Source organism: Chiloscyllium punctatum, chromosome 19 (genome assembly GCF_047496795.1).
Source record: "Chiloscyllium punctatum isolate Juve2018m chromosome 19, sChiPun1.3, whole genome shotgun sequence".
Lineage (NCBI taxonomy): Eukaryota > Metazoa > Chordata > Chondrichthyes > Orectolobiformes > Hemiscylliidae > Chiloscyllium > Chiloscyllium punctatum.
Window position 1 is genome coordinate 86,795,824 of NC_092757.1, and position 23,644 is coordinate 86,819,467.

A 23,644-nucleotide genomic window follows, 5' to 3' on the forward strand; every position below is an offset into this window, starting at 1 on the left:
TCACTTGAAGAAAGTAGTGAAAGATTTATTTTACTTTGCACTAGTTACAAGAGCTCACCTCCATTAAGGTCTCTTCTGGCAATTCTGGAGCTTCGAATGTGATAAACCCTTCTAAGCTAGGAGGCGAGGTACCAAACGTCATGTACTTCAAACTGGAAGGACCTTCGGCTCCAGGAGGTGAGGTACCCATGTAAGCACCTGGTGGAGAGCCCATGCAAATTCTTCCGCTGTTGGAGCAGAGAGATCCAAGTGGACTGTTTGAGCCAACTGCAAAGGAAATGGCAAAGATTAAACAGAAGGAAACCACTGTCCTCACTGTATAACACATTGCTCATGGCTATGAAATAGCAGGAATTATGTAACTTCCAAAGCAGGAGAAATTTAAGTCCGCAGCTTTGTGAGAAGCATTAAAAGGAGTTTATTCCTTCACAATATCGCTGTATCAAAATATATGATGACTGAGGATGATCTTCAAATGGCATTGCCACTATGATACTGTAATGATTTTGTAGTTATCATGAAATAAAAACTGATCAACCAGTTTGGATAAAGTCTTCTTTGAAGTTAATACTCCTTCCCCAGGTAACCTGCGACTCAGAGTCAAAGATTACAAGCTGACTAACGTCACGTATAATCTTAATTTGTCAGCAGTCAAGTCTTACCTGACATTGTTCTTGTTCTGGTGACCATGTGACTGCTATGGGGAGGGGTGACACTACTTGGTGGTGAACCTACAGTGAACACCACAGTCCTTGGGCTCACTCCTATCACCATGGCAGGGGAACCCATTGTCAAACCAGAAGCACCTGCTGGAGCTGGGCAGAAAAAAAATAAATCATGCAAACAGGAAGAAATAGTGCAAAAGGCGCAGACTGCAAAAGCCACCTCAAAAGGACAGACAAAAAAAACCCTCTGAGAATTCGTAAACACTTAGTGCACTATTTCAATTCTGTACTAAATTAAAATGCATGAACTGACTGGTTTCAAGAAGTATTTTGTACCAAGGTTGTGTGTTGTATAACTGGAGGAGGCAAGCGCACTATAAATGTTTCCTGCCAAAATGAGTTTTTAATGCCAGCTGTGCCAGCAAGAACAAACGAACTTAGGGCAAAACATCTCTGGAGGAGGAAAAGAATTAAGATCAATTAAGCTGCTGCAGCACATCTCAGTCATAGTAATTGGCTTCAGTATGTTCATTCTTTGCAATTACAGTTATACTGTAATCTCTCAGTGCTAAGACAAGGGATCAGAATACAAATGGAGGTGAAATATGGTCATTCAGAGACTTGACATGTGCTATACATGTTTAACCAATCTGATTTGCTTCACAAAATCCTGCAAATTTCTCCTCCATCTCTTACATGAAATCAGTGCCTTCCTCTGCTACGAGAGTTAACTATGTAGTCATGGGTCCTGGGGTACACTGCTGCTCTCCAATATCTTGTTTATTTGGTCATTCTTAAATTTATTCTGGAGATTGGGCAGTGATTGTCCAGAGGCTATTTAACTGTGGATGTGAAACCACAACTGAGATTAAAGTTGTTCTCACCCAGCATCGTTGTGCTAGTAGTAACACCCCACTCTCCTGACCGCCCCACAAACATTGAATGGTTATTCATCTATTGTTTTTGGAAAACTTACAGCAGGAAAATGAAGAGGAAAATAAATCCAAGGTCTGAACAAGTAGCTCCAGGCTGGTGTCAGTGGAAATATGTAAAAGATTATCAGATTGCCCTTCTCATGGAGGGCAGATTACAGAAATGAAAAGACTTAAAAGGTGGAAACAAATAGTCAAGAGCTTGTACAGGTCTTACCTAGTTTTCAGTAGACACATGATAATTGAATAGATCATTGGTACTAAATATAAAACTGAAGTAACAAGCATGAGGACATATTGCAAAGGTTTCCTTGTATCAGCATCACATGCAACCGGTAATTTTGTTTACCTGTGTCCATTGGACGTTCCGTATTGAGGCTGTCTGTGCTGCCTTGATATGTCTGTCCTCCAAATGTGGTCTTTATTACCTGATCTGACAATCTTCCTGTACTTACAGATCTATAAAAAATTTAAAATACTTATTTTATTGCCCCAAAAGGACTTTGTTTTAAAACTAAGCCAAATTTGGTGATTAAAGTTACTGCTGTAAACTATTGTACATATCAAAATATTGCACTTTTCATAAAATACACAAAAAACAAAATTTTTCATGTGTATGGCATCTTTCACACCTGCAGGCTGTCCCATAGCACAAAACATAAAGTAGGAAACACCAGTTTGAAAGCCAATTTGCACACAGCAATGTCCCACAAACCAATACGACCAAAATAACACTTGCCAAAACTTTTGCAAAGCATAAATATTGCCCAGAACTTCTTTGTTGAATAGTACTGTGGAAGCATTTGTTTACCCACAGTCTTTGTTTAATATCTCATTCAAAAGTCAGCATCTCCAATCACACAGCATTCTCTCAGTCTTCCAACTAGAAATCCAGACATCCAACTTCGAATTGTAAGTATCAACTCCAAGTCAAGACTGTCACCATGATAATTAAAGGAAAGCATACAACAATGCCATATGGTAGTTACATCGCATGAAGCCCCCTCAATTCAGACACAGGACAAAGCCTACTCTGATCTGCGCTAACAAGTGAGAGTCGCTGCAATCAGCTCAACCAAACTCTGGAACCATACTCTTGTTTCTGCCTAACTCTTGTTGTTGATACAACCAATCCAAGTTAAGTATTAACATGGATCACAGAGACAGAGAACAAAACAACTGGTACCTGCCAAAAGTAGTTTTGTTCTCCTCAGAAGCTGTACACTTAGCACTTCCTTGTGGATAATGATAGGTGCAGAATTCCCTAGCCTCCAACACGGCTTTCGACTGCATTGGTGGACTCTCAGTTAATCCCTGCTGTGCAGCCAAGGCAAGCAAATTGGAAGATGCTTGAGTTTTAGGCAGCTTGAGAGGAGCAGTGGTCTATTGTAGCACAAACATAGAAAACTTAAATTCATCTGAAGAGCAATTAACAATTACCCTACCCTCCGAAATTAAGATGTGTAATATTTTCAATTCTATGGAAGCGACTAATATTGACATCACATATTTAAATACCTTTGTTGGTGATCCAATGATGGTGGGTAGTGGGGTTTTATGCAGCCAATCTGAAATCCGTGGAGACGTTCCCATGTGCTTTGTTGGGGAAGTACCAAGGCTAACTGGTCTGCTAGGCTGTGGAGAGTGGCTACATCCATACCCTGCTGAAGGACAGACTGGGTCCGAGTGCTGCTTACGTAGCTTCTGTTTGCTCTGGTAGATGTCAGTAAGAGTTGGAGCACTCTGGAGTCTGGCACCCAATAAGTGAGACTGAGGAGAAGGTGAGCCTGCAAATAGTAGTATTTTTGACTTCAGTCTCAGAAAGATGAGGGAAATAAATATCAGCATTAACCTCAATTGATATGCCATTCATTAAAGGTAACAACGTGTTTTGCAAGTTACATATCTTCCTTCAAATCTAATACATTTTACTGTGAAAGCATTCACCTTGCTGCAAAAATCAAAATTGTCAATAAATATCAGTAAAAACAGTGATTTGTTCACTATCAAAACTACATCCAGCAAGTTTCCTGAACTACTTTATATGTCAAAAAAAAAATCAAAAATGTTCAAAGCAAATGACCCAAACAAAATAGATTATAATTATAAGATAGAAAGAGAATACTTAGTACGAACTAAGATAAAAGTGGTGTGATGGAGCATGGTAATTTATTGGCTGTCACTTGAAGAGAGCCATACAAGTAAATATTATACAATCCTAAATAAAAGCTTGAGAATTTGCCTTGTATTCTATTCCTTCTATCAGCAACATCAGCTCACACAATAGTCACTACACTTTTTCATTTAGTCCATTAAAAAAAATTAGAAATTCTTTGATGTGAAAAATGCCACGGAAAGAGAGGTTTGAAGGGGATTACTCTGAAATTTTGCCCCATCTTCAAGATTCAATGGTACGTCTCCATTTCATCTTAACTAATTTTAAACTGGATAGCAGTAACCACAATAATTTAGAAAACAATATTATAAACATCATTTTAAAATCCTAACAAGCCATCATGCACCTCAATCCTTGATGAAATATTTTCACAGAATGCCTATTTCCTCACAAAAGCTTCATAAAAGTGATGACTGCAGAGTTTAACAGTCATACTGGTTTTAATTTTAAAAAGGAGAATGCACTGGAAATTAAATTTCTTAGTTTTAAGCATGAATTATTCCAACTAGATTTAAATTTGAAGATATTGCAAATGAGAATAAAATGGCTGAAGTTACAACGTGAGTGAGTAAAATATTAATGCCATTAAATGACTGACTTTGTCTTCTGGGTGCAGGATATTTGACACTGTGAAACAACTTACATCTTCTGTCTGTCCATGAGAAAAGCTGCAGCATTCCACCCATCTCACCATGGAGAGACAGTGAGTACTGAGCCTTTTAACTTGAAATTGTCACTTTAATGCTTGTTCTGCACTGTCAAATTCTTCAAGGGTACACATGGTGGTGAAGGCAGCATTTGGCATGCTCGCTTTCATCGGTCAGAGTATTGAACACAGGAGTAGAGATGTCATGTTAGCTGTACAAGACATTGGTAAAATCAAATTTGGAGTATTGTGTATCGTTCTGGTCACCCTGCTATAGGATGGATGTTATTAAACTAGAAAAAGGGTACAGAAAAATATTACAAGGATGCTTTTGAGACTGGAGGCTGGAATGTTTTTTTTCACTGGAGCATAGCTTGTTGAAGGGTGACCTAATGGAGGTTTTATAATATCATGAGGGGCATAAATAAGGTGAATAGCCAAGGTCTATTCACCAGGGCAGAGGAGTCCAAAACTTGAGGGCATAGGTTTTAGGTGAGAGGGGAAAGATTTAAAAGGAGGGGCAACTTTTTCACACAAAGGGTGATGTATGCATGGAACAAGTTGCCAGAAGAAGAAGCAGTAGAGGCAGGTACAATTACAACAATTAAAAGGCATCTGGACAGGTAGATGAATAGGAAAGGTTTGGAGGGATATGGGCCCAATGTCAGCAAATATGACTAGCCCAGTTTAGAAAACTTGGTCTGCATGGATGATTGGGCCGAAGGGTCTGTTTCTGTGTTGTATGATTCCACGAATTGTCAGGCAAAATTTTACATTGAGATAGCACATCAATATGGATCAGGAGATATTAGGAGAACAGGGAGGGGAGAGGAGGAGGGGGGATCAGTAGGGAAGTGAAGCAATTGAAGGAAGTCCTGAGCATTGGGCCTCAACAGAAGAAAGCAAAATGTGTAATTGATAGCACATCGTTGTCTTAAAGTTCTTTTTTAAAATTCCATCATCTGCCTTTAAACAAGCAGATTTATTACACTTTTGTCACAGTTATAAGTTACACCCAGATATGTTTGACATGCCCCACTGAAGCATTCAGGGATTCGCACCCAACCACAGCCTTATAAAATTCAAAATTTCCCATTTTCATCTTTCTTCACTTTCTGCATAGTTTGAATATCATTCCTAGACTCATACAATTGAAAACAAGTAGTCAGCAAATAGAAGAATGATAACAGGTTTCAATAGCCAATGTGAGACTTTGAGCCCTATTTCCTATAACACTCACCTGATGGTGTCCTGGATCTTGACTCATGTCCCTGAGGCAAACCACAACAGCAATGACTAAGCTGTTCAGGGATAGTTCCAACTGGCAAAACATACAACAATTAGCAATTTGTATCCAGATCATTTCAAATACAATTCATTTAGTGTTACTGCAGCTCCACCAACTCTCAAATTAATTTCTAAAAACAATCAAAATAGAGCTCTTAAGACATATTCAGAGAATGTGGATCTGTGACAGTCTTGCTTGACTGGCTTGTTAAAAAGATAATAAAAAGCGAAGGACCCTTTAAATTAACACATGACCAATCTTCACAGTGAGGGAAACAGCAAAATATCAACAGTAAAAGGAATTTTGTTTAAAAGTGAAAGGATGGAACTTAATGGATTAGTTTTGCTTTAAATGGTAATGGAGAGATTATGGAATTTCTCAATATTGGCCAGTTTCTACCTTAAGGTATTGAAAGAAATGTAATAAACATAATACATGCAGGGATGGAATCGATCAAACACCGATTACTTGATCAAATATTAATTGATCAAAGAGAAACAGCACAGACTTGTGAAGGATATATCATTATCAAGAAATCGAGAAATAACTTCTTCACACAACACCTGGTGCAAGTCTGAAATTTACCACCCAAAAGACAGTTAAAACTGGGTCAAATGAAATTGGAATTTCAGCACTAAGATCAACAGGTTTGTATTTTAGGTAACTTGAATGAAGTTATAGATCATGGCATATATAAAAGGGGCAGTAGTTATGTGGATTCAAAGCTGCCTGAGTGGCAGGAAAGAGTAATGGCCAATGGATATTTTTTAGGCTGGAGTATAGTTTGAATTGGCGTTTCCCAGCCATAAGATTGGGACCTTTGCTTGTCGTGATATATATTGATGATCTGGGATCTTTTGGTATACAGGGACAATTTCAAAGTTTGCATTTGCACAAAATGTGTAAGCATTATAAACTGAATTCCAAAAGGGCATTGACAAGTTAGAAGAGTTAGCAGATAAGGCGACAGGTGAGATTCAATGCAGCCAAGTGTGAGGTGATGCACTTTGGTTGGAAGAACATTGAAAGACAATATAAAAAAATAGGGAGTACAATTCTAAAGCGGATGGCAGCAGTGAGGGGACCTGGACATACATATGCACAGATCATTGAAGGTGGCAGGACAGGTAGAAAGAACAGTTAATAAAGCATACTCTCAGCTTTATTAATAAGGGGCAGAGTTTTATCAACAGTCACGGGTGTTACATTATAGGAAAAGTATTATGTATGCTCAGTGTGGTGCTGTTGGCGGGTAAAAGCTGCATTTCATGTGGTTGATGCTGAAATTATAAAAGCAACTGCAAAAACTAACAGTACTCCAAAGTCACCATTTACACACCCAGAGGTGAAGGCGAGTAAGGCCGGGAGGATCCAGTGGAGAGCCTGCGGCCTGGATTTTGGGGTGCATCTGCAGCAGCTGGTGACCCAGACGTTGGTTTCACAAAACCTACTGGGCTTGTGTTAGATCTCTTCACCATTCCAGATCTGAAAGTTCATCAAGAAAACCATAAACACAGAAAAACTTGTAATTATACAGTACCTGTCATCAAACAAAGGACTTCAGAGGAATGTTATAAAACAAAATTAAACACTGAGCTACATCAGGAGCTATCAGGTTTTTCAAAAACATTATTCACGGCAGATGGGCATCGCTGGCAAGGCCAGTGTTTATTGTTCATCCCGGATTGCTTTCAGGGTAGTCATCAGTCAACCACATTGCTGGAAGTCTGAAATTACATAGAGGCCAGACCAGGCAAGAATGGTAGGTTTCCTTCCCTAAAAGGACATTAGTGAATCAGATGGGTTTTTACAACAACAATTGAGTGGTTACATGAAGTCACTGTTAGATTTGCTTTTTTTTAAACTCCATTTTTTAAAAAATGTAGTTCAAATTTTGCTATCTGCAGAGGGGTGCAATCCCATATTGTCAGTCTGTGTCTGGATCAATCATCCACTACACCATCACCTTTCCAACTAATCACTCAAAGTCTTTGTAGAAATACCTTTAAGTAGCAAGAGAAGTAGAAAGGTTTCGGAAAAGCTTAGGATGTAGGCAGCTGAAAATTAGCTGAGAGGTTAGAATTGGAGAAAGCAAAGAGATATCAAAGGGTTGGAGAATACTGGAGACCCATAAATGGCAAGATTACACAGGGATTTGATAATCAACAAGTGTGGTGCTGGAAAGCACAGCCGGTCAAGCAGCATCCGAGGAGCAGGAGAGTCGACATTTTGAGCATTAGCTAATCAGGAATGGGGGGTGGTGAGGGGTGTGTGTGTGTGTGTGTGTGTGTGTGTGTGTGTGTGTGTGTGTGTGTGTGTGTGTACGTACGTACGCCTGTGAGGATGATAGCGAGGAAAGCAATAGGTAGATAAGGTGGGGGTGTGATGGTGATAGGTCAGAGTGGAGGGTGGAGTGGATAGCTGGGAAGGAAGATTGACAGGTAGGACAGCTCAAGAGGGCGGTGCCGAGTTGGAGGGTGGATCTGGGATGAGTTAGAGGATTGGATCTGGGATAAGGTGGAATAGGGGAGATCAGGAAACTAGCAAAATCGACATTGACCTCACCTATTGTGTCTGCTGCTCTCAATGTGGTCTCCTCCACATTGTACACCAACTTCTGGAACATTTTTGGAGAACATCTTCGGGACAGGTGCACCAATCAACCCCACTGCCCTGTGACCAAACTCTTCAACTCCCCCTCCCCCTCCACCAAGGACATGGAAGTCCTGGGCGTCCTCCCCTGCCAGATTCAAGCCTCCTGACATCTGGAGAAAGATCACCTCATCTTGCACCTCTCCAACTACATGGGATCAATGTTTATTTCACCAGTTTCCTGATCTCCTCTACCGCCACCTTATCCCAGATCCAATCCCTCCAACTTGGCACGACCCTCTTGACCTGTCGATCTGGGCGAAAGTGAGGACTGCAGTGCTGAAGATCAGAGTCAAAAAGTGTTGGGCTGGAAAAGTACAGCCAGTCAGGCAGCATTCGAGGAGGAGAGTCGACGTAAGAGCTTATGCTCGAAACAGCGTCTCTCCTGCTCCTCGGATGCTGCCTAACCGGCTGTGCTTTTCCAGCACCACCCGTCCATCTTCCTTCCCACCTATCTGCTCCACCCTCCACTCCGACCCATCACCATCACCCCTACCTTCATCTACCATCGTCTTCCCAACTACCTTCACCCCCATCTCCACCCCCTCCCATTTATCTCTCAGCCCCCTTGCACTCCCCTCCTCACCCCAACATTCCTGATGAAGAGCTTATGCCAGAAACATCAATTGTCCTGCTCCTCGGATGCTGCCTGACCGGCTGTGCTTTTCCACACTTTTTGACTCTGATTTCCAGCATCTGCAGTCCTCACTTTCTCCTAGGAATATGATAATAGATGAGAATTTTAAAATTAGCATGTGACTAGTTAGAATACCATGTCAGTCAGAAAGTACAGGAACGATAGGTAACAGAACCTGATACAAACTAGGATACAGAGTTTTGATGAGGTCATAACTGGACCCGAACTTCTCTGAAGCTGGAAACCATTCCGACGACAGTAATTCACAATTCTGAAGTACTCAAGATATCTAATTCAGGTGGTCGCTCCTCTTAGAAGAACTCAGAAAACGCATGTTAGAATCACAGTTCAGCCTGATCTAATCCTTCCTTCTTGTTTCCAGAACCACAGTTTGCAGGAAGACACTACAGAGTAATTGTGACATCACAGCTTTGAAGCATTGAACACTGCTGCCATTACACACACAGGTACAATAAAACTTACTACAACCAAGAGCACAAGACTATGTAACCGCCTGTTCAAGTTTTCTTTTTGGGTATTTCTAATAACTGTATCCTGTTTGTTGACAACCCGTCCAATTCATTGTCAACACCAAATAAAAAGTTCTAAGTCCACCGCTTCTAGTTTAAAAACAAATATTTCCTGCATTCACCTTCTCAGTACATTCCCAGCTAACAGATGATTTATTTGTTCTAACTGCATCACACGTTGCAGTGATTTGGTAACCAATTTTTAGCATGAATTGTGGAAAGAATCTTTCACCCTTAAATCTACCCTCCAGGTGACATAATCTACAAGCTGCTCTGTTGAGGCTGTTTCTAATCTCTATGGTGTATGGCTGCCAGGTGAAAGAGATTTTTTTCCACACAATGGCAACTTACTGATACAATGCCTCTCATGCAATGTCAAAATTTAGTGTTATTTATTGTCTCCCTCTCCATCTATTAAAATTGCTTCATTTTTTTGTTTTTTTTTCTGTGGCAGGACTTTCTTATTGAGACTGGAATTCAATAAATGCTAAAATGAAAAGAAACCAACTCATTACAAAGAGACCTTGGAGTGCAGGTTCATAGTTCCTGAAAATGGAGTCACAGGTAGATAGGACAGTGAAGAAGGCATTGAGTATGTATTCCTTTATTGGTCAGAGCACTGAGTACATGAGTTGGGAGGTCATGTTGCGGTTGTACAAGACATTGGTTAGGCCACTTTTGGAATATTGTATGCAATTCTGGTCCCCCTTTTATAGGAAGGATGTTGTGAAACTTGCAAGGGTTCAGAACAGATTTACAAGCATGTTGCCAGGATTGGAGGGTTTGAGCTACAGGGAGAGGCTGAATAGCTGGGGTTGTTTTCCCTGGAGCATCAGAAGCTGAGGGGTGACCCTATTCATAAAATCATGAGGGGCACGGATAGGGTAAAAAGACACAGTCTTTTCCCTGGGGTTGGGGGTCCAGAACTAGAGGGCATAAGTTTAGGGTGACAGGGGAAAGATTTAAAGCATCTGGATGGGTATATGGATAGGAAGTGTTTAGAGGGATATGGGCCATGTGCTGGAAAATGGGACGAGATTAATTTGGGATATCTGGTCAGCACGAACAAGTTGAACTGAAGGGTCTGCTTCTGTGCTGTACATCTCTACGACTATTACATTAAATCATTTTGAAAGTGCAACCAATGTTGTGAGGATATTTCTTGGAACAGAAGACATAACTGGATCACATGAAATCTTTGACTAAAGCTAAACTGAGAATGTTAATAGATGGCTTGGAAGTAGAAATAAAAGCAGGATCTCTTAATGATGAGGCCTTAAAAATCAGTTAACGTGATTAGCCAGTATTTGGTGTTAAAAGGAAGGAAACCTGAAACAGAGATTCACTGATAGAATTATCTGAGAGTTGGACCGATGGGTCTGTTTTCGTGCTGTACATCACTATGACTCTATTCCGAATGTTAGTGTTTGATTTTAACAAACCGTAAATAAAGATACAATTAATCACTACTAAGGTCACTTTTTCAGGGTTTGAAAAATTGCAAAACGAAAGATACTGAAGTATACAAAAGCCAGCAGACAGTGTTTCACTTTTGCCATACAGAGTACATATCTAAGGTTGTAGCAACGCAAAAGGGATCGTTTAGGGCTTTTAGTCACTTCATCCAATGTTACTCCACACAAAACCCCCTGGAATATTCATTTTCAATACTTCAACAATGATTTTTAAGCACTACATGGAAGCTCTGAAGTTAGTGAGTTTTGAGAAGGTTTGAAAAAGACATGACCCACTCTCACTAGTATTCTTACATACAGATAAGGAAGGGCACCCCTTTGTCTGGGACAACAAATCCACCCTAGGACAAGCCAAAGAGTGCCACACACAAGAATTCCTAGAAGCATGGCATTCCAACCAGAACTCTATCAACAAACACATTGATTTGGATCCCATTTACCACCCCCTGAGAAAAGATACAGGAAATGATATCACCATAGGAAATGACATCACCACAGAAAATGGCATCACCAACTCAAGGAAACTCAAATACAAGTAGAAAATGGGCTACACCACCAGTGTTTCATCTAGAGGCTCATTTAAGATATTACCTAGTACAGTGACAAAACGTCTGAAAACGAACCTTCCAGCTCAGTGAGCAGACCTACATCCAGAACTTCTGAGGTGCACAAATGTTCTAAGCAGCAGGAAGTGCAGGTACTTCCATAAAATAGTGTGGCCCATTATGAATCTCAGATTCGAATATTACATCCTGCTAACCATGTTGCAGCTGAAGGCAGCCTTGAATATAGCAGTCACACTTCAGGAAAGGGCAAGATAGTTGAATTTAAAATGAAAGTATGAGTACACAAGTTTTCTTTTATATCTGTAAGAATGTACGTTTGCATGGTTTGTAGAATGTTTCCATTGCCTAATTCCAGTCTATCTGAGCTGACCAAGGGTAGGCAACTGCCTAGTTGTTTTATGGATGCACTGTTAATCAATAAACCCAGAAAACGTTCTGGGGACCCAGGTTCAAATCTAGCCATGACAGATGGTGGAATTTAAATACAATAAATACCAGATTTCAATAAAAAAATCTAATGATGACATGATTGCCAGGAAAAACCCAAATGATTCTCGAAGTCCTTTAAGGGAGGAAACTGCCATCTATACCCGGCCTAGACTCCATGTAACTCTAGACCCACAGCAATATCATGGATGCTTAACTGCCTGCTGAGATGGGTAATAAATGCTGGCCAGGCCAGTGATGCCCTCATCCCATGAATGAATAAAAATAAACTATACAGCACTGATAATGTGGTCAGATTACAAACCTTAAACAGAAGACAGTCAGAACATCCTCCTTACCATCCAATCTCCCTTTCAGTTGATGTCAATATTAAAAAAGCAGGTCCCTTGAAAGGTCAATCAAAACAGCTCCATAATAATTGAGCGCCACGTGATGTGCTCTGGGCTTCATTTAAGAGCTTGAGAAAATATTGTTATCGATTATTCCCTTAATTGAAGAAATGGGTGATTTGAAGGGAGCGATGAGCACCAATGGGGTTGCAGAGCATTATTTCCCACTCCCCTCCACTTTAATTTAATCTCCTCCCTCTTTTTGTTATTGTTGCATTATCCCTTGTGGACAGTTCCTTTTCCTCATTAATTCAGTTAGGGACACAGGTGATTTGGTGGCAGTTTGATTTAAAAATTATTGGAGATTGTTGTTAAGTCTTCTTCGAATTGGAGAAACTGGCAATTTTGCAGCAGTTTTACTAAAAAAATAGAGCTGGAGATTGATGCCTGGATGGTTTAGAGAAAGCATGTAGTGTCCATCTATGCACTCAAAGTCTTGAGAGGAGAGCACCAAACAGGTTGGGGGGCATTATTCCTCCCTCCAAGTTCATTTTAGTTTAATCTCTTTTGACGCTTCCTGATTTTCTTGTTGCTGCACTGCCTCAGGTGGGTTGCACTTGCTAATTTGTCAAATTGCTTGGGTGGAGGTTTAATTAAAAAGAGCTGGGGATTGGCTCTTGTAATGCAGTTGTCGCGTCACTGTCTTCGAGCCAGGAAGACTGGGTTCAAGTCCCACCTGCTTGTAGAAGTATGTGATAACGTGTCTTTAACAGATTGATTAAAAATATCCATTCCAGATTGCATAAAGTTCACTATCAGAAATAAATCAACCAGGTGCATTAGTCAGGGGTAAATGTAAGGTATATAAGGTAAAACACTTATTACAAAGAAATTTGTAAAGAAAGACATGACACAATATTGAAGTGCACTGAATGCAAGTAAGTAACATACCTGGGTGACCCATAGGGGTTGGTGTTGTGGCCGGAAGTTACATGCAGGTTCTGCTCTATCCGCTGATAGTTTCGAATCTGAGTAGGGACTGGAATCGGAGCTGACTCAGTGCGAGGCGACACTGGAGGTGGACACGGCCTGGAGTTAAAACACACGACAGCTGGCCATGAGGCAGGAGTTACAGCTCCTCGATGTATCTGCACCATTATCTGACTATTAAAATGAGGTTTTAAAATATTTTGACCAGCTGTTATGCGACATCAACCTAATGAGCAGAGACTTGTTTCTCTGCTATAAACAAAATGCTCCACTTGAAACAGATTTCACATGAAAACCTGCATGAACTTCCTTTCAACTTTGTCTGGGTGAAGCAAGTAAATAATGAAGACTAACTTTAATGAAAGTCTATTGTGAGCTATATAGCAAACTGCTCTAAATTTATAAAAAAAACATTTACACAATCTTCCCTTTCTCTTCCCCCATTCAGCTGCATCAGATTACATAAAACCTGGAAGTTCCACGAAAACAAATACAGGGAAAGTCACTGAGAACGCTCTGTTCCAAGGCCGTACCAAATGGTGTTTCAGAATTTAAAGGTGATCAACATCACAACGGAAATAAGTCACAAAGATAAAAATAATCAAAGCAAGTAACACAGTTCATGGTAAATACAGTTCATAGCAAGGGTGTTTGTGAAAGGCAGCAGCTTATGTTGACAAACATGTCTCAGACTGACTGTTAATATTAATCACCTCATATTCAGTTTAACTTAATGACGCCTGCAACCTCCCACACGCCCCCTCCACATAACAAGTCTTATTTGCTTGTGGTTTGACATGGCGAGATCCTTCTCATTTGACTTTTCAAGGACTTAATAAAAGCATTAGCTCCAGCCAAAAGAACAGTGAAAAAAAAACTGCACAAGTTAACTCTTTCAAACCAAACCAAAACACCAGTCAAGCTTTTTTGCATTTGCAGAGGGCAAATAATTAATGATTACTTCAGATCATCCTGAAGCATCTTTAAACTTACCAACTCCTGGGTAGCACAGCTATTCATTGAATCCTCTCCCCACCATAAATTACACAGTCTCAGATTTCTCAAATGATGTCGAAATACTCAAGTTCCTTTCTATCTCTCCAATTCTACTTGTAACATTTGCAGCGTACAGAATGCTGTGAGCATTCCTTACAGAACATCCTGCTTACAAAATAACATTCACAGAGACTGCAAAACCTAAATTCTAAATGACAACTTTTTGTGTGTGTGTGTGTGTGTGTGTGTGTGGGGGGGGGGGGGGGAGGAGGAAAGGGGGGGGGTGGGTGTGTGTTGGGTGTGTGTGGGGGTGGGGTGTGTGTGGGGGTGGGTGGGGTGTGTGTGTGGATGGGGTGTGTGTGTAGAGTGTCGGTGTGTGTGTGTGTGTGTGTGTGTGTGTGTTTTGGGGGGAGGGGAAGAGGTGTCCAATCAGTTATTTGGACTTTTCCACTTTTTGACACCTGAATTACAGCACAATAACTCTGCATGAAAATACAGCTACATCCTAGAATTAAAGAAATCCAAGAGATTGCGAGGTGGGGACAATAGAAAAATACTGAGATGGCCGAGGGCCAAAGGACCTGATTCCACACTGTAAAGTAATCTAATCTAATTCTGTTTGCATATCTTGTGGTCTTATGGACTCCATCATTGACAGCTCTGTAGTATTTTACATATACCACAATGAAGAGCAAATGCACCTGTAGAAAGAACACCACAGCACAGTAACAGGCCCTTTGGCCCATCAAGCCTATGCCTTTCTAAACTAAAAATCTTTTATCATTATGGGGCCCATGTCCCCCAATTCCCTGCCTATTTATGTACCTAACAAGATGCTTCTTAAACGTTTCTCTTCCACCAAGTCCTCTGGTAGCACATTCTAGGCACTTACCACCCTCAGGTTGTAAGTTTGCTCGCTGAGCTGGTAGGTTTGTTTTCAGAAGTTTCGTCACCATGCATGGTGAACCTCAACCCGAGCTACAAATCTTCTCAAAACTTGCAACCTTCTTTGTAAAAAAAAACAACTTGCCTTGCACATCTCCTTTAAACTTTCCCCCTTTTATCTTAAAATCTATGTCCTCTAGCCAGCAACCGGCTTTTTTACCCTGGGGAAAAAGGACTCTAACTACTCATTCTATCCATGCCTCCCATAATTCTGTTAACATCTATCAGGTCACTCCTCAGCCTCCAATGTTTGATTTGTTGCAGTCATGTGTACACAAACACAGTGAAAAGCTTTGTCTTGAGAGCAGTGCTGGCAGATCATAGCAAACAAGGATATCGAGATCATATGCTGCTTAGACAGAGCAAGGCATACAGGTTACACTGCACAGGAGTGCGCAAAGCAAGATCAATAATAACTTCAAACAGAGTTGATCTTGATACAGAGGCCATTCATCAGTTTATCAATAGCAGGGAAGAAGCTGTTCTTGAACCTGTTGATGCATGTGTTCAAGCTTCTGTATCTCCTGCCTTACGGAAGAGGGAAAACAAACTATATTTCTCATAGCTAATACCTCCAAACCAGGCAACATCCTGGTTAACCTTTACCATACTCTCCCAAAAGCCTCAGACAATCTCCAAAGGTGGCCTAACTAAGGTTCTATACAGCTGCAAGATGAATTGCCAATTTTTACACTCCGCATGCATGCCATATGTCTTCTGACCAGCTCATCCACTTGTGCTGCCGCTTTTAGGGAACTATGGACATACGCAGTATGTTGATAGATCTAAGGATTCTACCATTCACTGTATACATCCTTCCTGCACTAGACCTTCCAAAATGCATCATGTCACTTTTGTTCGGATTAAATTCATCTGCAATTTCTCCAGCCAAATCTCCATCTTATCTATATCCTGCTGTATCTTCTGACAATCCTCACTACCCACAGTTTTTCCAACTTTTGTGTCATCTGCAAACATACTAATCTGACCTCTACATTGTCTTCCAATGTTACAAACAACAAAGGCCCAGCACAGACCCCTGCACAATACCAGTGGTCACAGACCTTCAGTCAGAAAAACACCCTTCCATCACTACTGTCTTCCAGCTCACAGTGGATTCCACGTGAGTTTATCTTTTGTATCAGCCTCCCATGATAGACTTTGTCAAAGGCCATGCTGAAGTCCATGTAGACAACATCCATCACCCAGTCCACAATCATCTTTGTCACTTCCTCAAAAAACTCAAATCAAATTTGAGACTTGACTGTCCTCACACAAAGCCATGCTGCCAATTGCTAATATATCCGTATTTTTTCAAATGTGAATAAATCCTGTCCGTAAGAATTTGCTCCAATAATATCTCTGCCACTGATGTAAGGCTCACCAGCCTGTAATTTCCTGGAGTATACCTAGTGTCCTTCTTAAATAAAATGAACAATGTTGACTATTGTCCAGTCATGTGTGACCTTCACTGTGACTGAAGATGATAAAAGGATTTTATACTAGGCCCCAACAATTTCCTGCCTTACTATTCTAAGATAGATCACAGGTCCTGCTGATTTTTCTACTATAATGCTTCTCAAAACACGCAACACCACCTTTTTTATGTCAACATGCGCTAGAATATCAATATATCCCTCTCTAGACTCACCATGTCTTTTCCTTTATGAATTCCTAACTTAATTCATGAAAAAGTGAGCCGACGAACAAGCAAGAGAATAGAAGAAAGATTTTTCAGTATTTTATTAAAGTGAGAGTAGTAGGTAAAGTTTAACCATGCCAATAAAATACTTTTTTTTAAAACAAATCTGTCAGAGATCACTTGCTACTTCTTGCCTGAAAAGAGCAATCTTTCTACCAAGCATAATTCTCAAGAGAATCCAGGAGCGATGCAGAACACCAACGCCTGGTCTAGTGCTCCAGCATCATTCCAACTGAGAATAAGCAATTAATTGCAATAGAACAAGGGCCATGTTCGAATATCTTACTGCAGCTTCAAGACCCAGAAAAACTAAATCGGAAAATCCTGGTTTTGTGGGAGCTTGCCCCTCCCCATTCAGGCTGCTTCTATTCTTCCAGTTTTTAAAAAAGAACCCAAGACCTCACAAGCTGTTTACATTATAGGCTTTCAATTGAAAGCTGCATATGTCTGTCTTAAAACCTCTCCAAAACAAAATTACAAAATACACCTCTTAAAGCCATAGTATTGTCGCAAAAACCTACTTAAATTATAACCCAGAAGACAACTTTTTTCCTCAGGCAAACCTATAGAAATGAAAACTACAGTCTCCATTAAAAGAGAGAGTTAAAAATCCACACAATCCCAGGTTATCGTCCAACAGGTTTATTTGAAGGCACCAGCTTTCGGTGCACTGCTCCTTCATCAGGTAGTCCTAATGGCTTCCATTAAAACAGCAACTGAAGCCGAATTGATTCTAGAAACGTCAGAACCTTGTTCAAATGGCTACATTCTGCCTCGGCATATGTTGTAGATGACTATTCGACCAAGAGAGACACTATTTCATCTTCAGTAAATATCCACATACAGGAACTAGACTTGCTATCCTATCTTCCTCAAACCATAATAACTTGAAGGCTTTTCTGACATCTGTTGAGAGTTGGGTTGATTCTCTGCCCCAAAGGATTATGGATGTTGTGGTCAACTGAAACTTGAGACTGCAATCAAGTACTTTTTATTCAGAGTGTCAAGGGATTTACAACAAGATGATTCAGATCAGATGTGACTTGATTGAACCCTGCGATTCAACTCATCCATGCCAATCAAATATCCTAAATTAATCTAGTTCCATTTGCCAGCATTCCGCCCATATCCCTCTAAGCCCTTCCTGTTCATATACCCATCCAGATGCCTTTTAAATGTTGTCATTGTACCATCCTCCACTGACAGCTCATTCCAGACGCACACCAGCCTCTGCATGAAAATATTGCCCCTTAGGTCCCTTTTCAATCTTTCCCCTCTAACCTATGCCCTCAAGTTTTGGACTCCCCCACCCCAGGGAAAATACTTTGTCTATTCATGCCACTCATGATTTTATAAACCTCTATAAGGTCACCCCTCAGTCTCCGATGCTCCATGGAAAACAGCCCTAGCCTCTTCAGTCCCTTCCTTTAGCACTAACCCCCCAACCCTGGCAACATCCTTGTAAATATTTTCTGAATCCTTTCAAATTTCATAACTTGAAGAGGGATCCAGCAGACTGTCTCCGTTCTTGAACAGTTTGAAAGCAGAAAACTATATGTCAGTTAGCCTAAATTCCTTCTTCAAGTCTGCCTTCACAAAGCAGGACACAAATAATGTACCAGAAATGATAGGGAACGAAGGGAGGAACTGACAGGAGGAACTAAAGCAAATCTGTATTAGTACAGAAATAGCTGGGGAAACCTGTTTGATAGAAGGCTGATAATCTGCATCTCAGAATACTCAAGGAAGTGGTCCTAAAAGTGGTAGGTACATTGGTGGTTATCTTCTAAGATTCTTTAGACTCCAGAACAGTTCCTGCAGATTGGAGGGTAGCTAATTTATCCACACTATTTAAAAAGGGAGTTAACGAGAACACAGGGAATTATAGAGTAGGGAGTCTGACATCAGTAGTAGGGTACATGCTAGAGTCCATTATCATGCGTTTTACAGCTGAGCACTGAGAAAACAGTGGTAGAATCAAACATTTTCAGCATGGATTTATAAAAGGGAAATCATGCTTGATAGATCTACTGCAATTCTTCGAGGATATAGGCAAACCAAATTATGCATATCGCTATGACAGTAAATTAGTTGTCCATGAGAGTTATAAAGTCAGCAACAAGTGTTTATTTTACAGAAACCACCGACCACTCCCAAGCAGCACCAAGTTCAAGAAAAATTTAGAACCGAATATCCAGTTGGCTGGGCAAACACATGCATATTCCTTATGATAGGATTTGTAATAAACTCAATGATCCAGTTTAAAAAAAAACTAAGTGCTCTATTTATAATCCACAATGGTCAGCACAGTTTCACAAGTCTCTGATGAAGGCTGAAAAAAATATCAAAATCTGACTTGATGGGTCAGAAGGCAAACAATTTTAAAAAGTTTTCCTGCCTACTTGACAAACTTATAATTTTTTTTATTGTTCTCTTGCCAAAAGGCTGAGTAGACATAAATCTCCCAGATCTCTACGTTGCTCTGTAAACAGCTGCTTGGAGATACAGGCACAGTGCAGATCACTCACACTGATATTCTCCCTCTCTTTTTGAGAGAAGTACCTTGTGCCTGACACTTTCTCAACAAGTTGACTGTTAACAGGGAACTCACCAGTGTTAACACGCATCCCATTACTCACTGGTGTAATGCACTGATACACCATTGTGTCACAGGAAATTCTTAAAGAAAAAAAATGGTATTATCTTAACATGCACAAAAATAAGCCAGCATCTACTCAATCCTCAACTGCAATTTCTCATCAGCAGAAATGTACATCATATATATGTTTGCAAGAAATATGACATAATAGTTACTACTGAATATACAGCACTGAAAGTCTCTCCTCTCAGTTAAATTAATTTTTTTTTGGATTGCAAATAAAGGTGCAGGGAATGGAGAAATTCAAAATCCTATGTTTTGTCACCTCCAAGTTACTTTTTTTTTGTAAATGAATATTTACCTGCATACACTACTCAAATTCACTTGCAAGACAGTGACACTACTATTTTTATTTAACCACTCTACCCCAACCCCCTCTGCAGTAAATATCTGTGCGCACTGGTCGAATCCCTGTAACTCTATTCAAGGGAGTATGGTTATCAAGCATATGCAGATTACCAACTGTGGGAGGCATAATGATTCACAGCAACATCCACACACGCATGCATTCTCCTTTTAAGGACATTGGTAATGGCAACCCTTGTTGAATTATCAAGCTCAGGGGATGCCCCAGATATCAGCCAAGCAGAGATCAAGGATTACAGCTGAATATGACTGAGCTGTACAGTCCATTGTCACACCAGCTGGAGCATTTAACCATTAAGCCATCAAGCCAGTTAAAGCACAAATCACTTGTACTAAATTATTATAAGCAAATCTTTATAAGTAAAAACTGAACCCAGGCACATTTGTTGACCTCTCCAGGAAACGTTGGGCATTTCAGATATTTGGTGAAGAGCCAGTAACTCTTCAAGGCGAAGTTAACACGTTTGACTCAATAACTGGACACCAATCACCTACATCTAACATGGAATTTAATTATTACTCAATATTTATGCCAATTTCCTCCAGAAAACAAACTGCATTTTCATCTCCTTCATGGACAAAGAAAACCTACCTTAGTTGAGCTGGGAAGCATTCGCACACAACTCAAATGTACCTACAAGACCAAACCAAGAAAGTTTCTATGTTTTAGGATACTTCTGCTGAAGAACTGTCAATGCCTCATTTCTTAAAAACTGTGCTATTCATGCACGAGAGAAATTGAAAAGTTGACGTAGATACAGGGAGGGGAATTGGGATATATATACATTGTTACGTTTTTTTGAAAACCTGAATCAATATTAAAAAAAATGCCAATAGACTCTGATGTCCTCCACAGCATAGAGATAATCCATACAATGATTCACATATGGCATGATCATTCAATTGTATTGCACTAACCCATCTTTCATTCATTAATTCTTATGTATTAAATGGTATTTAGCAAATTTAATAAAAATGACTTTCAACAGGAATGTTAACTTAGTTATGTTACATGAAGGGTACTTTTAAAACTAGCTTGTGGCATATGGACATCACTGGTAAAGCCAACATTATTGCCTATCCCTAATTGTGCCATTGTTGATGATGGTGCGGAGCCACCTCTTTGAACTCCCACAAACTATCTAAAGCAGGCTTTGCGCATCCCTCTCACAGTGTTGACTAATGATAGTACAAAAACAGTGATGTATTTCCATATCAGGATGGTTTAGACAGGAACTTTCAGGTGCTCGTGTTGCTATGCACCTGCTGAGCTTGTGCTTTTAGGTGGCAGAAATTACAGGTTTGGAAGGTGCTGTCAATGGAACCATGATGAGCTTTTGCAGTGCACCTTGCATATCATACTCACTGCTGCCACTGTGTGTGCCTGTTCGAGGGATAAGCAGGTAGAGGAGATGCTCATTGATTGTGTTGGGCTTCTGTCAGAGCTGCAGTCATCCGGGCAAGCGGACTCTCCACTGTAGCCTTGTAGATGACAGAGGTTATGGGGAGTCAGGAGGTAAGTTACATGCTTCAGAATTACCAGCATCTGACATGCTCTTATAGTCATAGCATTTGTATGCGTGATCTGGTCCAATTCCTGGTCAATAATAACTCCAATTAATCTTGCATTCGGATTTGCAGCTTCTCATGGAATGTTGTAAATACTTATTCTTCTGCTAGAAGTTTCCCGTTCCTTTTTCAGAAAAACAATTTTAATTTCCCCCACTGAATATCTCAAGTGTACTGAACTGAAAAACTAACAGCCTGTTTAATTCATAATCACAACTTTCAAGTACCATATATCCTGTGCATCAACGGCCTTAAACAAATTGCATATTCAATTTAATTTCTTACACGTCTCAGACTTGTCTCAGATGACTGCCTGAAGGTGACTGCCTGATACATCTGAGAGGAAGAAAGTCAAAGATGCTGATTTAATTTTTAATTTTGAATGCAAGACTTGTCCTGTCAACTTGAGTATTTCAATTGAACACTGGGGCAGGGAAGAGGTCCACTTCTTTTGCACTCAACTGAACCACCACCAAGACTGCTGAATTTAAAACATAGGTGAATGATGCCTAAAAGTACTTCAACTCATGTTTTCCACCACCTTTTTATACTGGTCCAAGAGTCAACTTACTATAATCAAGTCCCAGTTCCAGATAGTGGCTACACTTTGCAGGGTCAAAAAGCTCTTCAAATTGGACACATTGTCTTGGGAACAGATTTTACAAATTCTTCTATACCCAATTCTACATATATTTTTAAGAATAGGTTTTCAGTATGTAAAATTGGGTTACTCACAGATGAAGGAGTAGGTATCCTTATTTCAAAAGTTTGCAAGTTTTGAGAAATGTTAATTTTGATGATAATATATTACCAGCTATATTAATAATGGTTTAAGTTAATACAATAATGCAAAGACTTTTAAAATAGAAAAAAGTAACGATTCAATTATGTTGTTGGATAGCACAACAAACATATGAACATGAATTGGCCACTTGGCCCTTTTAGCCTGTTCTACCATTTAATGAAATCATGGCTGATCTGAGTTTTACCTCAACTCTACATTCCTGTATAACCCCAATAAATCTTTCATCCACTTGATCATCAAGAATCTATCTACTACTTCATTAACAACATTTAAAAATTCTGCATTCACAGTCTTTTGAGGAGGGGAATTCCAAAGACTCAGCCCTCAGAGAAAAATTGTTTCCTTATTTCTGTCTTAAATGGTGACACCTTATTTTTAAACCATGATCCCTCGTTCGAAGTTTGCCCACAAGAGGAAACATCCTTTCGACATTCACATGGTCAACTGTCCTCAGAATCCTATATGTTTCAATTAAATCACCTCTGACTCTTCTAAACTCCAAAGGATACAGGCTTGGCCTGTCTAGCCTTTCCTCATTAGGCAATCTGCTCATTCCAGATGTTAGTTTCATAAACCTTCCCTGAACTGCTTGCAATGATGTAACATCCTTTTGTAAGTACAATAACTAGTCCTGTACACACTACTCCAGATACATCATCATGGAAGAGTTAACATTCATGCTTATGGAAATAAATTTAAATGGAATGTTGAAGCATAACTTAAACAGCACAACTTCAAGTGTATTTTGGTTTTAATTTCTCAATTGCATAGGCAAAAGTGAGGACTGCAGATGCTGGAGATTAGAGTGGTGCTGGAAATGCACAGCAGGTCAGGCAGCAGCCGAGGAGCAGGAAAATCGACGCTTCGGGCAGGAATTCCTGATGAAGGGCTCCTGCCTGAAACATCAATATTCCTGCTCCTCGGATGCTGCCTGACCTGCTGTACATTTCCAGCACCACTCTGATCTTTCCTCAACTGCATCCAAAGTAGAAACTCTCCTGCTAACCCTCCCGAAGCTTATTCCTTTATAAACTCGACATGAAGGTCCTACCTGTTGGCTGAGCTAGAAGAGCTTGACCTGGATGAGGCGGAGGAAGGTCTTTGTAGAGCAGCTGAGCCCCCAGAAGATGTTAAAGGTGACTGCCTGATACATTGGAGGAGGAAGCAAGTCGGAGATGCTGATTTAATTTTAAATTTGAATGTAAGACCTGTCCTGTGAACTTGAGTATTTCAACCTCAAGGCTCAGACCTCAACAAAGTCTTCTTCTG

At 40.2% G+C, this 23,644-nt stretch overlaps 1 protein-coding gene across 5 annotated transcripts in view; it reads right to left on the reverse strand.

Annotated features, from left to right (window-relative positions):
• Positions 1-23,644, reverse strand: part of ulk2 (unc-51 like autophagy activating kinase 2) — a 122,250-nt gene that overhangs the window by 15,119 nt on the left and 83,487 nt on the right. For 2 of the 5 annotated variants that reach the window (XM_072589971.1, XM_072589968.1), the window contains 9 exons: positions 23,427-23,519; positions 13,295-13,432; positions 7,047-7,192; positions 5,660-5,740; positions 3,116-3,384; positions 2,784-2,980; positions 1,947-2,056; positions 663-815; positions 59-267 (listed from right to left, as the gene is read on the reverse strand). In XM_072589971.1, the coding sequence (XP_072446072.1) occupies positions 59-267; positions 663-815; positions 1,947-2,056; positions 2,784-2,980; positions 3,116-3,384; positions 5,660-5,740; positions 7,047-7,192; positions 13,295-13,432; positions 23,427-23,519 (1,396 nt within the window). The remainder of the gene's footprint in view (positions 1-58; positions 268-662; positions 816-1,946; positions 2,057-2,783; positions 2,981-3,115; positions 3,385-5,659; positions 5,741-7,046; positions 7,193-13,294; positions 13,433-23,426; positions 23,520-23,644) is intronic. The other 3 variants (XM_072589970.1, XM_072589969.1, XM_072589972.1) reach the window with 2 other exon arrangements.